The sequence below is a fragment of the Theobroma cacao genome, chromosome 1 (assembly GCF_053813885.1).
Source record: "Theobroma cacao isolate CCN51 chromosome 1, ASM5381388v1, whole genome shotgun sequence".
Classification (NCBI taxonomy): Eukaryota; Viridiplantae; Streptophyta; class Magnoliopsida; order Malvales; family Malvaceae; genus Theobroma; species Theobroma cacao.
This window is the reverse complement of record NC_142639.1, coordinates 34,479,228-34,496,348: the sequence shown is the minus strand read 5'-3', so window position 1 is coordinate 34,496,348 and position 17,121 is coordinate 34,479,228. Positions and strand designations below refer to the sequence as shown.

At 35.7% G+C, this 17,121-nt stretch overlaps 1 protein-coding gene across 5 annotated transcripts; it reads right to left on the bottom strand.

Annotated features, from left to right (window-relative positions):
- Positions 1-854: 854 nt before the first annotated feature.
- LOC18613274 (2-oxoglutarate (2OG) and Fe(II)-dependent oxygenase superfamily protein) lies at positions 855-12,152 on the bottom strand. 5 transcript variants are annotated; one of them, XM_018113959.2, is made up of 15 exons: positions 11,952-12,148; positions 11,714-11,791; positions 11,297-11,380; positions 11,029-11,202; positions 10,743-10,811; positions 10,524-10,650; positions 6,241-6,313; positions 6,000-6,116; positions 4,697-4,816; positions 4,534-4,552; positions 3,809-3,884; positions 3,289-3,617; positions 2,723-2,838; positions 2,530-2,623; positions 855-1,349 (listed from the first exon to the last, which is right to left on the bottom strand). In XM_018113959.2, the coding sequence occupies exons 1-15, from the start codon at positions 12,039-12,041 to the stop codon at positions 1,269-1,271; spliced, it is 1,647 nt and encodes a 548-aa protein (XP_017969448.1). In that variant the 5' UTR covers positions 12,042-12,148; the 3' UTR covers positions 855-1,268. The 5 variants fall into 5 exon arrangements, with proteins under 5 accessions (XP_017969448.1, XP_007050476.1, XP_017969450.1 ...); XM_007050414.3 differs by lacking the exon at positions 3,289-3,617 and having other exon boundaries at positions 3,809-3,889; positions 11,952-12,149; XM_018113961.2 differs by lacking the exon at positions 3,289-3,617 and having other exon boundaries at positions 2,723-2,873; positions 11,952-12,149.
- Between the last annotated feature and the right edge of the window lie 4,969 nt (positions 12,153-17,121).

Below are 17,121 nucleotides of genomic sequence, written 5' to 3'. Positions count from 1 at the left end.
TGAAAAAGATACTGGCAAATCCTTGTTAGCATATTCAACGAGAGAGAGAAAGAGAGAGAGCGAGAGAGAGAGAGAGAGAGCCTTGGGATTAATGAAAGTAGGAGTTCAGTGCTTATGGGTATATCCAAGCTTTTAGAAAGTATGCAAGAGTTGCAGGGTTAAGGTACAATACATGATATACATGCCATTTGCCTACTAAAAAAGACTGCCTCTTTTTATCTCCCTCTGCTGCACAACCAGACAAACTAAAAGCTTCTCTTCTATTCCCTCTTCCCCCTTTCCTCTCTCAACAGACTTTGCATGTGTCATCTTCCATCAGGGAATCTCATCTCAACAAACCTTACTTTTGCCTCTTTCCTTCCTTTCAATCCTAATAATTACCAAACCCTTCTTTTCTATGCTTTTCTTTTCTTTTCTTTTACCTTCTGCTGCAAATCCCCATATGGGAGCACCCTCTTTTCCACAACCCCTCAGTTTTAACATTCGCACTACAAATGAACAAATGACATAGATGTTTGCATGGCCTCTTCATCCTACATATAAAAAAGCATCTTTCTACCGTGTTGCTTAAGCCAATAACTGTAAAAAGCCCATTTTCATTAATACTTGCTATTTTCATCCTTAAAGCTTTAGGATTTAGCAATAGAAGCTTAGCAAAACATAGTTACAGGAAGGAGACAACAAAAGAGATCAACAGCCATGATAGCATCTGCTAGGAGAAGAGGGGTCCCCATTTCCTCACCACTAATAGTCATTTGTAATCAACTCATAAGCAAAACCCACAGCATTATGGCAATCTCAATGCCCATTTCAAACACAAAATAATGCAGGTTAGTATCATTGTGTGCGGGTGGTTTAACCTCTAGGACGACTGCTGTCCCTTTTCTTTATTCTCCTCAATGCACTTCAGGGTTCAAACAAACACATAATCAATCTCAAGTTACTTACCAGATCCCCCATCATGCTTGCCATTTTCATCTAGTTCATGTACAAGAGATTTTTTCTCTAAAAATGTTGTTTATGCTAGCTATGCAGCCTTAATGGATCACTCAGATAAGGCAATAGAAGATCTTTGTTAAATCATACAACATCTAAGCATAACTGAGAGATGCTGCACTATTCAAAGTTTGTAATGATTTATATTCTACAAAATTGTTGATGACTCACATGTAAAAGTACTGATTGTAACAGAAAGCTTCTGAGATGAAATATGCATCAATTTACTATCTCGATATCACCACGGGACCAATTTTTTGAAGAAGATTGTGTCACGGGATGTCTCGTCCAACACACACTTTTGGTACATCAAAATTCCCTCCCAAGTATTTATCCAACACATTTTTGAATGCCTGCAATATAAAATTATAAGATTGAGATTTGCAAAGTTTAGAATTTAATCTATGCTGTGAGTATAATGTATCATAAGTCAGTGAAATTTCTATATTTTGGATTGTCCAGTTTCTCTCAGCAAGATTCCAGAATCTTCAAAATGTATACACTAAAATATTCTCTGGTAAGCTTGGAAAAAATTTATAGTCAACCTGCACATTATTATCATTGCCCTTGTGCAAACATAAATATTGTAAAACATATTAAAGCAATGAACATATAAACCTGCTGAGGAAATAATGATGGAAAAGAATAAAGAACAAAACGAAAAGAAGTGGCACTATAAGGAAAGTTAAAGACTCTTCTTCTTGGGGGGAGATGAAGGTCTTCAAAGGTGAACTGGATCAGAAAACTGTAATGAGTAAATCAAAAATTTTACTTGGTGCTGTTCAGCACAGCTGTAAGAAGGGAAAGAGATACCCTCCAATAATACCTAACAGAATCATAATTTTGATGACAGCATGGAAACAAAAATTAACACGATTAGGCACAATGGTCCCAAGAGAAACTTTTATTTGAACTAATCCAGAGCAGTCTGAGTAGAATCAGGTGATGAACTCTTTTACATCTACAGAATCATGCAGCAGACAGGGTTTTCAACACTTTTCTCACAACTGAAAAACCTCAAAAAAGAGATTATAATTGCTGGAAGGATGGCAAGAATGAACCTAGCAAGCTTCTATGTTGTTTTCATTCCCTCACCCATCTACCAAATCTTAACCTCTTGCTGATGAAAAAAATGTGACAAATAATCTATAAAATCAAAGAAAGGATGTAGTCAACCTTGAAAGTCATTTTTTATTGCTTTGTGCAACTCCAATTAGGCCTGTCATAGCAAACCACAATGATGGACTGACTTGACAGAATTCCTCTGAAAAACCATTAACACTAACCAACATGTAGTTCAGGATGAAGATTGCATTGATTCCTTCAATCAGCCCAATACACCCCCCCACCCCCCTCCTCCACAACCGCAGAAGAAACTAAACTTAAATAAAACATTTGTTGGACTTGAATTCGAGCAGGTCTTTCTTATAGAATTACTCATTGCGGATGATATCTCAAATCTCAGAAACCATAAAATGATAAATACTTATGTTCTGTTCCGAAAGAAAAAGTTTAACAAGGTCAAAGCAATACCTGGCGTGCAAATGACTCTTTCCCATTTAGAATTGCATCCATTGCTGCAAATTGGTTATCAAATACACCATAGAAGACCTGGTAGAATTTGTTCCTGAAACCATAAATATGAATAACATAGTGATGCTAAAACCCACTACATACATTACAAAAGAAGAACTAAATCGGAACTCCAAGAAAAATTAATATGTACCGATCTTCTTCAGTGTTCTGCTGATCTATCTCATCAAATTTTCGTGTAAGGACTTCTGCCCCAACTGGTGAAAGCAAGTGCAGTATCAGAGCTTCCAAAGTTTTGGGGAAGTTGTGCTGGAAAGTGATAGAACACGAATGGATAACTATTCCTTCATAAAAAAGGCAAGAGCAACAAAGAAAACCAGCAAGGTAGAATGAGAAAAGCAAGGAAAATTAATAGTAATAAGAACAGTGGAGGGCAAGTTACAATGAAATTTGATAGGTAACCCATTCATCATGCTATTGTTTTAAGTTCCTTCATGCAGAGTCCAAGTTTCTTATATTTAGTTTTCCGCAAAAAGTGTTAGAACAGGACAGAAGCTTCACTTGGACAAGCACCAATTCAGTAGATGCCACCAAGATTCAACGTTATTACTTCTTCAAATTTAAAATACAAATACTAATATAGGAAGAATAGCTCAGGAAAATAATTTCCAAAATTCAAGAAAAGTTAAAATAGCATTAATGAAAATTCCAGGCACATACTGAAAGTGTAACAATGTTTATAGGAGAATGCAAACTCACAGCCATGGCAAGAAATATATCCTGAAACATGCCTGGTTCAAGGATCCAGAGAATTTTAGCTACTGGATCATCTTCTATATGAAATATTTCAGTCGTTAAAGTCTTATGTTGCCCATCTGTCACATAACATGTCAAACCATCTCTTGAAGTAGACAAGACTGGTTGATTTTGATCAGAAGCATTTACATGGTCATGAACTAAAGCAACTAGTTCATGAAGAGCCTGAAGAGCATAGGGTTTCAATTCAAGCATAAGAAGGCTATGTTGTTGTTCTTTCCCTTTCAAATTCTTTCTTAGATTAGCCTGGTCCAAGCTATGGTCTTCATGATCTGGTAAAAAGTCATCAAGTTTAATTCACAAAGTGGCTGCAAAACGATGTCAGCAGTTTTCATTTACTTCTCAATTAAAATGAAAAACTAAAGCATAACGCAGGGAAATAAAATATCAGATAGTTTTCTCAGCATGTTAGTTTATGTTATCTTGCTTTTGGCAAAAGTCGGCATCCTTATCCGTAACTGACCTTTCTTACATGGCAGCTCAGATATATTCCTCTCCTGTCTCCACATAGCCGTAGAACCCTGAAGAAGTACTTGGTCCTGTCCTAATTTAAGAACAGAAAACACGGCACATAGGTTGATGGACATGGGAAAATGAAAAGGGAAGTAACAACTAAACACACAGAGACTGTAGCACATGTCAACCCTCAAAAATACAGAAGAAGCCATAGAACATAAGAATAATGTAGCTTATCATATTAACAAATGCTGACTAATGCATCAACTATCATGGTTCTGGTCCACACTAGTTCGAGGATCAGATGGCAATAAGACATGAAAAGTTCACTAAAGATTGAATTAATTAAAATTTTATGAGATAATTTGATATATCTCACTAAGAATGTATGAGATTAAAAAAAAAGTTCAGATAAGCAGATCAAGAATTGTCTGCCACTAAAATTCAAGCTTTCTTTCAAGATACAGCTATAACATTTTCAACCCAAATTTCAAAGAAAACGGTTTCTTTTGTTGCAATGAGCTATTAATGCAAAGAAAAAGTTCTCAAATTACAATTCTGGAGACAGATGAAAGTTCTGCAAACTCAAAAACTAATTTGGATAGAAATCACAATCAAGAAAAAGGATTCATTGATAAGCATATGGTGTATCATAGAATGTAAAAAATAACCAGACAAGCGGAGTGTTGTAACAACCAAGACTTAAAAACATAACCATAGCAGCATACATACCATTTCTCTGTCTGTCAATCTTCATATAACAGGTTCATTCCATGAGTAACAGAAACTCACGTTAGCTTGCAATGTTGATAGTGATTAACAGATTCATCTTCATAGGCAAAAAGGATAATAATAAAAAGCTGAAATATTTTAAAAGATGATGAAACACAATTACCTTCTAAGTATTCTGCGCAAATAATATGCATCCATGTGGTCTGCCAAGCTAGATATTATGCTGGAACGCCACCAATAATTAACAGCAATTGTAAAGTCATCACTATCTACTTGGTGGAACCTGTAGCAATCGGGAAGAAAAAATCACCTAACCTGATGCTGTACAAGAAAAAAGTAGTTCTAACAAGAACATATTTTCATGAGAAAATAAAAACAAAAATTCTAATGGTTAGTGAGATTGTATTATAAACCAAACAAGCAGTGAGGGACAAAGCTAGCAACATTTAAGTTTTAACAGTTTTCTTTGAAATTACAAGTGAACCTTTACTCAATTGCATCATCAAAGAAGACATCACAAGTTACCAAATCTTTTCTAAAGCCGAAAATTCTCCTTCACAACACTTATCACTATGTCTTATTAACAGATGCCCTCACGGTATATGCTGCACTTGTTCACTATATCTTTTATGATTCTCTAGAACAGCTGTCAACTCATAAAGAAAGATACAGATATTGACTTGCACCACCAAGCAACTTTGCTTTAAGGTTTACTTTTCCCAGTAAGAAATTAGCCAAGTGGCTGATATCCAAAATCCAAGGGCTTAGGCATCAAGGTACTAGGGTTGGCTCCCCAGTTCAACAATTCTCTTATGGGTAAGGAGTTGTCAAAAATGGTGGGTGAGAAAAGAGGATAGATAGAAGTATTGGTTGTATCAAAATAGATTCCATTTTTTTTTCCTTCGAGTGGAACAGATTTAAGAGGATTAGATAGTTTTAAACTTCTAGTTCAAAGGAGATATACTATCCAAATGTGCAAATAACCTGAAAGCAAGCAGTTACTAGAAAAGAGAGTGTACTCATCTTAAGAAATGGAACAACAGGAGATGATGTTTTAAGTGACCCACCAGCCCAAGTAAATGGGAAAAAGCACAGATCACAGTTAGCTAGGAAATATTGTTGAATGATACAGTCACTAATATCCTAGAAAGGATCACTCCTGCCTTCCATTTTCAACAAAAATCTAAATTCCACAATGAAATCACTGCTGGGAATCTCTAACTTCTAGTCTAATTGCCAGACTGACAGCACTACATTGGGCACATGCATAATCAAATCTAAGATCATTAAAGAACTTTAATGAAGAGGGCAGATGCTCTCAGTAACTTATAACTAGGGTGTACCAAACTTGAAGAGAGATAGAAAGAAAGATCAGTCTTATTCCAAAACTTAAGGGCCAATGTAAAAACAGAGACTTAAGGGAAGCCTGCTAACAATGCTGCTTTCCCACAAAAATAAGAGCTTACCAGCCTTCAGGAATGAAAAGTGCATCACCGGCATGAAGAATAACCTTCTTAGAGTATTGCATGGAATATTTTGCTCTTGGATGAACTGAAAAATCAGGGTTCTCCAAAGCCACAGAACTGCCAAGAGAGTGTTGCCTTTTGGTCAGAGCAAAGACAAAGTTAAAGAAATCAAAATTTTGCACTCAAATGAAGAAAATATGGCAAAATTATGTTCTTGATGCAGATACACAAAGTAGCATACCTATGGTTTGAGGCCTCCCCGTATATAGGCATGGGATATAACATGGGGCTTGCAGAAGGGGGCCATAAAACAACTGCAAAGCAATATAGTTCATCAATAAAACAAAACTGATTCTGATGACTCACTGCATAAATGAATGGATCAAGCAAGGAAGACAAGATAGGTCGAAGACCACAATCATGTTTTCTTATTTACAAACACAGCCAAATAAAGTGGACAATCAAAAGGACCATCTTGATTTGTCAAAAGAAAAAAGGAACATCTCAGGCTAGGGTTTTTTGGGTCTATTGTATCTCTTTACGAAGCAAACTTAGAAATTACGAGTAAGACAATGAAACTCAAACACCAGCCATGAGCAACATTCCTTATTTAGTCATCCTATATATGGCTGACTTAAAAGGAAATTGTCACGTCATCTTGTGCCATGCACACAAGCAATATCAATCTTCATCCACTTTCCCCACAAATTTATGCTTAAATTAAAATGAATTGAGTCTATCAAAACATAAGCATTCATGCTGTGGTTTGCAAGGTCCCTTAGAGGTAACATGATTAGAGATAAGAAGAAGGCTGTTTCTGATAAATATCTAGACATTTGAACAAGAGAGAGCATTGGCGAATCATAGAGAGATAAGAAGAAGAATAACTAACTTACGGGATATAAGAAGATCATGGATGCATTGAAGACAGTTGAATTTGTCAAGAATCAAACCAACATAAAGGTCTCTGAGTGTGTGTGTGTGTGTATTGATCTGGTTGTTCATCATGGCTTCCAAAAAATCTAGCAATAGCAAGAGTTCAATGTGGGAGTGACAATGAAGGTTGGTGTCGAAAAATTTGATGGTAGAAAAGGTTTTAGTCTTTGACATGTAAAGATGAGGGCTGTTCTGATCTAACAAAGGCTGTTGAACGCACTGGAGGGCAAAAGCAAGCTGCCGGCACACTGAGCAAAGAAGATAAAGAAGAATTGCCTGAGTTGTGCTTTGAGTCTGACGCAGTCATGTCTATCAGATGAGATTATTTAGGAGGAGCCGATGAAACAACTACTGATGGGTTATGGAAAAGCTCAAGAATATTTATTTGACTAAATTCCTCACTGACTTGACCTAAAGTGGAGGTTTTATGGGTTTATATGAGAGAAAGTATGTTTGTGAAAGACCATCTCAATAAGTTCAAGAAAGTAATTTTTATTTGAGCAATATTGAGGTTAAAATTGAAGATGAGGATCAATCTCTTTTACTCGTGTTCTTTGCCACCTTCATAGGAAGTTGATACTATGTTGTATGGGAGAACTTCAACATTCTTAGAGGATGTCAAAGCTTCTTTGAAATTAAAGGAGTTAAAAAACAAGGTGATGGAGGAACGAGGGATACTAATGTTTGTAAGGGCCATGGGTTAGTAGCACAAGGAAAAAGGATGGGAAAGAGTGGTGATAGGGATGAGACAAAATCTAAGTCATGTTCAAAATGGATTGTGACATGTTGAGAAAAGTCAAGTTAGGCGGAACTGTCCTAAACTTAAGGATGATAGGTCGGATGATGATGCTTATATAGTTAGCAGTTGCAGTTCCAAGGATGATGGTTTGGTTATTTCTGTTACCACTAGCAAGTCTAACAAGGTTTAGGTTCTTGACTCGGCATGTCCCTATCACATGTGTAGTAGGAGGGAGTGGCTTGTTACCTATGAAACCATTAATAAAATAATTTTCTTAGGTGATGATTCATATCTCAAAGTTATTGGTATAGGAGTTGTTCATTTCGAGATTTATGGTGGTATGGTGAGAGAACTGACGATTCATCATGTCTCGGGTTTGAGGCAGAATTTGTTATCTTTGAGTTTGTTAGAGGAGGTTACTTATTATGAGTTCTCCGGGGAAGGATGGTGTGCTTGATGTGTATAGCTCTCATGTTTATTTGAAGAATATTTAAATTTGAGCTCTACATCATCTTCAAGGTCTTGTAGCTGAGGAAACTAAGGGAAAATCATCTTGTAAACTGTGTTTAGATGCTTTTGTTGGAGGTGGAGTTGACTTGATGTGTAAATCATGTATGACTACATCATGCAGTACTCATGTTGGTGACTTAGAGGTTTCACCATGGTTGAGACCTAGTCTTGCTTGCTCGGCAGGCATGGTAGATTCAAGTTATGCATGTCCCTCTTGGGTTGCATCTAATGGAGGTTCAACGCTTGGTGATTTGTGGATGTGGACTTCGTTGCTCTTGGTGAAGAGTGTTACGTTCTAAACCTTTAAGCGATGCTTGGATTTATCGGGAGGACTACCAAATTGTGGCATTGAATCCATAGTGTGCTTGGGTAAAGGTAAGCATGAAAGATTCTACATGGGTTGTGCTGTGGAGAATTACACTGTTAGGAAAACACTAGTTCAACAAAGTTGCGGAATGGAATGCTGGTCTCTTGTTTTGAGCATGGGACGTGGTTATCTTAGTTACTCTAGGTGGATTAATTTGTGTTAAGAGTTGACATTGATTATTCTTGCTATGTTGGTTGGTCTCTATCTAGTGCAATGGTTGTCAGAACTCCTTGTAGTTGGTTGGGTTTCTCTAGTGGACATCACTATTGTTTTCTGGTTCAAGTAATGGATGGTAAACTTAATGATAGAACTTGTTGTATATTTCTCGAGTATACATTGGGTGTCAGAAGGCCGCAATGCAAAATCCTTCTTTGTAAGAAAGTGATGAGAGAATGTAAGGGCAAAGAGGTAGTTAGGGAGTTGTTTGCACAGTGAGCTTCTGACAGTGTGTAGCAGTGAGGGAGCCTCATGTTATCTGTCTCTTGGTGGTAAAGGCATGTGGTGTTTGTCGACATGGGGCACAAACAAGTTGCCTTTGGTAAGGAGCAAAGTAAGAATGGGGCGAGATGTGATATGGTTATTTGGCAAGGCGAGTTTAGGCTTAGGCTCAAGCTTGGTAGTTTCTCATGGAGCATGGTGACCTCATGGTGGATGGCAGGCATTGAAGAATTTCTTTCTCGAAGAGATTGGCTTAAAAAAATGCAAGCCAAGGTAGAGATTTGTTGGGTCTTCTGTCTTGATTCTTAAGCCAATTTAGTGTCTTTTATTTTTGGGCCTAAACTAGTTTTAGGGTTTGCCTAACGTTAGTATATAAGGTTTTTTTTGGAATTTTGTTAAGTTAGCCACCATCAAAAAAGTGGGAAACACATAGAAATCCTAAAAGAGTGATTAGAGATAAAAGATTGATTGTAAGTGGATTTTGGGGTGAACTTGACCATTGTAATCTCAGATCTTTGATAGTGAATTTCTTCTTTGTTGTGCCCATGGACATAAGGAAAAGGTATTAGAACCACATATATTGTCAGTGTTCTCTCTTTACAATTTCTTTCTTGTTTTGAGTTTCTTGATTGTTTGTGGCCTTGGTTTTAAGTAGTCTAATTTCTAAGTTGGTTAATTTGATCATATTCCACTGCAAATGTGGTTTGAATTAAGGTCTAAATCACAACAAACTAATATCTGAACCAAAGGTTTGGCTTGGCTGTGGTGAGTATGGTCGTGCAGTATTTCTTAAAAAAAAACCAAGGTGGTGCATTGGGACGGTGTGGTTGAGTGTCGGGCCGAAGAAGGAGGGCATTGAGACAACTCAGACACATAGGAGATACGAGGTTGAGTGTTGGGCCTAAGGGTGTGTTGGCAGCAAAGGATGAATGCAGAAGTAGGCACACTTTGGACCTGGTAGCAAGGAGACATGTGGTAATTGAGTGCAGACTTAAAGGTGCATTGGTAGCTGAGAGAAATGGAATGGCTTACTCGCACATGGGAGTTGCTCACAACTCACAAGTGAAATGAAGAGACTTCTTGAGGTTCACATGTTAGTGTGGGATGTTTGTGCATATATATATTTAGACACACACAGAGACAATGAAATAGTAGCCAAAATAAATACATATCCTAGCAGTCAATAAGTTCATCTTGCCAATTGTCACTTTCAGGACTCAGATGAAGAGTTCAAGATGAAAAGCATCAATAATGCATGAGGAAAAAGGTTTTAAGCTTTCTTCCAAAATCAGAAAAATAAAATAAAAGAATAACAGCTGTGCTATAACCAGAGACAAGACTGTGTGGCTGAGTAATACGAGTTTACTGAGAGTTAGACTGCGATATACTGCAATGTATGATTTAATGCAAATTATGATTTTTACAGATTAAAAATGAGAACTCCCACCGAAGAAAGCTGGAAAGGAGCACCAAAGTTACCAATAATCTATAGATTACAGTTAATTGGTGAAACAGAAAAGAGAGAAAGAATCACCTTGTTTCCTTCCAGTGACTATACATAGAAGATTGTTGTGAGGATCATAGTGAGCACTTGATCTTGCTTGGGCATTGTTCATCCACAAATTAACAGAAGATAGATTTTTTTCCTCCAAAATTGCAGGCTGTGCAAATCAAGCAATTGCAACCCTTGCTTTACTTATTCTTCTTTAGAGAGCTAAACAGTAAACAACAAGAAGTGGTGGAAGAAGCAGACCATTTGAATGTCTTCCCTTAAAGTTTCCAGTTGAACCCTATCTTCATTCTCAGCATTTATGATTGGAACCTTAATCAAAAGTATCCAAATTATTTTGCAAAAAAAAAAAAAAAAAGTATCCAAATTCAATATTACATTAATGCTTGAAAAGAAAAATGAAAATGAAGGATATGCAGTACCAAGCAAAAGTTTATCTGACCTGAACAGATTAAATAAATGAAAACAAAGAATCACAGAAAAAATATCAACAGAGATATCAGCAATCATAAAACCCTTGAGTTGCAACCTGTGCTAAGTACATTTGTTGTGGAGCAGCATCTACAAATGGTGAATAGCCTTGCTCTGTGTCCGATTCTCCTGGTTGGTGCCCTCCTGAATTAGAATTAAAGCTGCAAGAATTTCCAACATTTTGCCTATGCTGCTTACAAAAGCCAATAAAAGTGGAAAACGGTAATGGAACCTGTAAACAGATGCAAAAACACAATGATCATGGTCCTGTCATCCAGTAGCAAAAAGGCATCATAATCCTCTATGCACAGAGAACATGGAATTACCCTCTCATGGCTTCTAAGATCACCATAAAACACCGGTGCAGTTCTAGAAACCATAGCCTCCACCATGAATGATCCTACTCGATCCTAAATTTGAATTCATAAACAAGGAAAATTAATAAAATAAATACTTCAAATCAAATCAAAAAAATTGGATACAGTTCAGTTGATGAAGTTGAATTGTAAACACCAATGAATCAATCATGTTTTTCATGATTAACTTAAAGCTCTTGTTTATTAGGTTACCAATCACATATGCTATTAAAGTTGTAGAATCACTACCAATTCCGCATTTCAAACTCAGTAACTCACTGTATGTTTTTTAACTTAATTAAGATTCTCTCTACTAAAAAAACTGTCACTAGATCAATAAAAACAATTCCAGAGTTTCGAATTCAAAGCGAGGATTGAAGAGAAAACCTCCAAATACTCGAGGCCGCCACTAGACGGATTCCACTTGGCGACAGCTTCCCAACCCTTAACGCACCCAACGAACACCTTTAAATGAAGACAAACAAGTGAGCTGAGATTGTAGCAAATGCCACTGTATAAAAGCAAAAGGAAAATATATATTTAAAAAAAAATAAAAGGCTTGGTCCAATATCGCTCGACAATCAGACGGAAAAGAAATAAAAAAGAAGAGTTGGGAGATGAATACAGCGGGAACATTTCGGGATTCAATCTGAGAGGCAAATTCTGTAGCCGATGGAAGTTGTTGGAATCTTTGGATTCGTAGAGAGTCTTCCATGTTTTTCACTTTCTCGCTAAGAAACAAAACAAGCTTTTATATCTGAAGGATGATGAGCCGTTGAGTGATCGATGCGGTGTGCGACTCCAGGCTTTCTTCGGGTTCTGACCGGATTCACATGGTAATTTGTAAGAGCCTAATAGGAGGCAATGAAAAGCTGTATTTTGGGCCTTCTAGGTTAAGGACTTGACAATAAGGCCTAATAAGAGGATTATTCTTTTCCAAAGAGGAAACCTCATGGGCCGAATTATAACTTCACTACATTTCAATACTTCGTTTAATAGACGTTGTAACCTTGTTTGATTCATGAAAATTCATACGGAGAAAAATATAAAGGAAAATTTGAAGAGAAACAAAATAAAGTAAAGATTAAAAACAGTTGCATGTTTATTTTGTAGCTCATGATGAATTAAACTCTTGAATAAGCGGATAAAAAGTGTCAAATTAAAATAAATTATAATAATTTTAATTGTAATAGAAAGTAAGAATAAACGTAACTTAATTATAATTTAATGTAAATAAGTAAGATGTATCATAACGTTTAAATTAATATGCTTCAAATTTTAACATAAATGTGTACAAATAAAAAGTAAAATTTTATCTTATTTATAAAAAAATCCAATATATTTTTAAAAAAATTTTATAGTAATTTGTATCCTCAAACTAACCACCAAGAATTCTTGCCAAAAAGTATAATTTCACATAATTAAATAAAATATTAATGTTAAAAAATAATATTTTAAAATACTAACAAAAACGTGAGAACAAAAAATAAAAATATATAATATATTTTTTTAATGCTGGAAGTTCTTGTAGAGCCCAGCTACTCTGTTAAATTTTATTAATTAAAAATAAATGTATAAAAGGAGGGGGACCTAAATTGTACTTCAAGAATTACATGAAAACCATGATTGAAAATAAAAAATGCACCTAGTAAAGATAGTACTTCTCATGCATAGTTTTTCAGAATGCATATGGAAAATAATATTACTTTAGTACAGTATTCTATGAGAAAGTTGAAACTGTAAATTAGAAGTACTACTCTTTTACATTTATTTAAAGCAAACATAAGATAAATTTAATTTGTCTAATCTAATGATTCCTTTGAGCTCACCTTCGGCTTTTGAAAATACATGCAGGTTCTGATGTGTATACCCTTGATTGGAGAGATGATCTACAGCTTGGTTTCCTTCTCTATGAATGTGTGAAATCAGAAAAGAAATACAACTCAAGCATTTTTGGATAGAGGCTAGCAAATATATAGTCTGAGAGGAACCTTTATGTCCCTTATGTATCATTTGTACAACCATTTTTGCATCCATTTCAATCCAAACTCTACATACATTGTACTTAATACATAAAAGCAAACCTCGATGTAATGCCATTAATTCTGCTTGTAATGAATCATAAGGTCCAAAATTTTCTGAAAAGCCAAAAATCGTAATACTTGTGTGGTCCCGAAGAATTCCTCCACTAGCAGCATTCTGAAAGGCATCTTTGAAACTACCATCGACATTCAACTTAAACTCACCTATCAATGGTCGATACCGGTAAATAATTTTTGGTGGATCGTGGCTCTTCCTGTCAAATCGGAAACCCTAATGTGTGGCAATATCAAGATCTCCTCTCAATTGCCATTAACGTAATAAATTACCCTAAAACAGTTGTCGTAACATTTTCATAATCCGCCAAATTACTCTATCAGGATACATTCCCAATCCCATATGCTTTGCATTATTTCTTTCAACCCAAAGAAACCAAGAAATTAGCAAAGGTAATAATACTCGAATATGACCAGGTTTATTATAATCCCTAGAATAATACCAAGAGTAAAAAATTTGCATAACATTTTTGGGATTGTTAACATAGATTTAAAAGAATTTCGTGAAATAATTCCAAACCTATTGTGCAATCGGACCTTCCCATAGTACATGCATAATCGTTTCCTCTGAACAACAACACAAACACTTTGATGCTAACTAGAAGCCTTTTGATTTCATCCGTAACTCCACAGGAATCCAATTATGCACCAAATGCCCTAAGAAAAAGGAAACAGTTAGTGGGATGCTCGTGTGCCAAATAAACTTACCCAATGGATGAATAAGTTGTCTTTGGCAAAGTAGTTCCCATGCACTCTTGGTAGTGAATTCTCCATTTGGTGTTAGGGCCCAGTATGCCAAATCCTCCTGGATATAGCTGATATGAACCTTCAAGATCTCATTAATAATAATAGCTAGTAAAACAGCTTTAAGTTTATCCATGTCCCATTCATTTTCATGAAAAAAATAATTAACTTTAATCATGGAATGAGAAAGTGCAGGGAAAAAATTTACCAATGGCTCATCACCCAACCAAGCATCATGCCAAAAACGCAATTCACCCTTCCCAATCCGCCACATTATCTGTTGCCCAGTTTTGTCTATCCCACTGATCATTCGCATCCATGTAGGGGAGTTATGTGGTTTAGTAGTGATTGTGTGAGGAATTTGGCCAGTACAATATTTAGCTCTCATATACTGTGTCCACAAGTTACTGCAACTCTGAAATCTCCACCAAAGCTTTGTAGAGAAAGCCTCAAAAACATCTTTCAAGCTATGAATATCCAGACCACCTTCAGAACCAAGAAAAGTAAGTTTAGCCCAAGATGCCCAATGAATCTTTTTGCTGTCCGTGGATCTTCCGCATAAGAAATTATTAAAAAGTCTCTCTATTTTCTCAATAACACTCACCGGGGGGTTAAATACCTGCAAAAGATATATAAGCAAAGAAGAAAGCACACTGCGTAATAAAATGAAACGACCTCCACGAAAGAGAATTTTATTTTCCCAACTCGTGATGCGTTCCTAGATTTTAGTGATGAGTGAATCAAATAACGAGACCTTTTTAGGACCTTTTATAAAATGGTGCACCCAAATAAATAATTGGCAGAGTTTTGTGTACAAATCCCGTGGTCTTAGAGATAATGTGCCTTCTTGAACTAGCCATATTGCGAGTTGTGACAAAACAACTCTTTTGAGGATTAACTTTTTGTCCCAAAATTTGCTCATATTCCTGTAAAAATTCAAGAATTCTCTTCAAGACTGATTTGCTTCCATTAGTAAAGATCATAATATCATCTGCGAAGGCTAAGTGACTAATATTTGTAGAATGACTAGAATGGAAATGCAATGAACCATATTGAGAAAATAGATAATTAAGGCCTCTAGATAAATACTCAGCTGCCAATATAAATAAAAGAGGCGAGATTGAATCACCTTGTATTAACCCTCTCTCCGATTTGATGTAGCCAGCCGAATGCCTATTAATTAAGACAAAAAAACAATAATTAGAGACGCACCGCCTAATCATGTCAATCCAAAGAGAATTAAAGCCAAATGCCTCCAAGATTAAATACAAGAAATCCCAATTCAATCTGTCATATGCCTTCATCATATCAAGCTTCAAAATCACATTACCTCCTCGAGCTTTATAGTCAATCTGACCAACTAATTTTTAGGCTAACAGAATATTATCACTTATCAATCTGCCACTCACAAAACCACTTTGGTTATCTAAAATTAAGGAAGGTAAAACTTTAGCTAATCGGTTCGCCAATAGTTTAGTAATTATTTTTGTCACGACCCGGAACCTCCCTTGGGCCCATGACAACCGCCGCGACGTCTCGATTGACACTTATTACCCTGAATGCCAATCGAAACCCCGCAAGGCTTACATATCAGTTTCTTTCCTTTCCTGTGAGCAATCGTTGTTAAACATTCCATTTAAAACAATTACCGGTCGTTTCCGGCTCAAATAAATCCAAAAATTTTTTTTATAAGATTTATAGACAAATATCACTATTCAAAATATTGATTAAAATATAGCATTTTTATATAAAACAATATTTATAGAAACACGTGTAAGAAATCTTTTGTAAATGTGTAAGTAAAATAAATTCATACATACAAAAATTTACGAAGTTATAATGTACAATAATAGTTACAATGACAAGTGACCCAAAATACACCTAGTGTTGGTACTAGAAACCTACTGTCTCTGTGGTAGAGATGTCAACTGGAATCCTCGACAAAATAGGGTATCTAAAAGCTACCACAGACCTGAAATGTTTGGAAATGAGGTGGGTGAGATTTTTGCAATCCCAATGAGTAAATAGACATTATCATAAATATCTAAATGCGAGTAAAATGGAGGCAAGCTTAAACAACAAATCACAAACCATTTCATAATGTTTTCAATTTATTTCTTAAACCATAAGATATTTGTAATTTACCAAAACAGTTGTTAAGATTTATGTCTTTTATAAAAGAAAACAAGGCTCAAGCCAAAACTAATCCTCAGGGATACCTTGGCCGAGGCATCTAACCTAGTCCGGCAAGGTTGTTATAACATTTACATGTGAAACACATTTTTATTTTTAAAACAAGTTGTTCCTTAGCGTTGACCGAGTTACACATTCACGTGACGATTCGACGTGAAATGAGCTCTAATACTACCCTGAGAGTTACCCTCTTCGCCTCTACAATCGGAGTAACTATATAACTGAGTTTACTGTGCCCCTCTAATAGGCAGTCCACGGAAACCCGTCACTGCAGTGACTAACCCACCAATTTTAATAAAATTTCGATAGTATAACGTGGTTTTTATTTATTTATTCAGCCTACATAGTAAAAACAGCTTACATAAATTTTCCAATGCACTTACAAAATATAGCCACATATACTTATATCTCATAAGTCATTCATAGGAAAATATATAATTTTCAAGATAGTTAACAGCCTCCAATTACTCAATTTTATAATCAACACAATATTTTTTTTGTCACATTTATTTCTAAAACATCAAAAATCTTGTTTTAATCTCATTTTCGTTTCATAAAATACATAAAGAGCATTTTTAAAATAACTCTAGATAATTCACAATAATAATAGGTTTAATCACCGTTTGTACAAATTAATTACTTTTTTTAGGTGCCCCGATAACTACTCGTCGGGTAGGATTTTCTTGCCTTTACCAGAAGGCTCTCCTCTTAGACACATTGTAAAAATTTACTCAATTCATCACATTAATGCTAAATCACTAT

Excerpts from the sequence above, each read along its gene's own strand:
- LOC18613274 (XM_018113959.2), bottom strand. The coding sequence starts at position 12,041 with ATGGAAGACTCTCTACGAATCCAAAGATTCCAACAACTTCCATCGGCT. Across the intron at positions 11,203-11,296 it reads ATCTTAGAAGCCATGAGAGG|GTTCCATTACCGTTTTCCAC; the intron begins GTAATTCCATGT and ends ATCTGTTTACAG. Across the intron at positions 10,812-11,028 it reads AACAAATGTACTTAGCACAG|GTTCCAATCATAAATGCTGA; the intron begins GTTGCAACTCAA and ends CTTTTGATTAAG.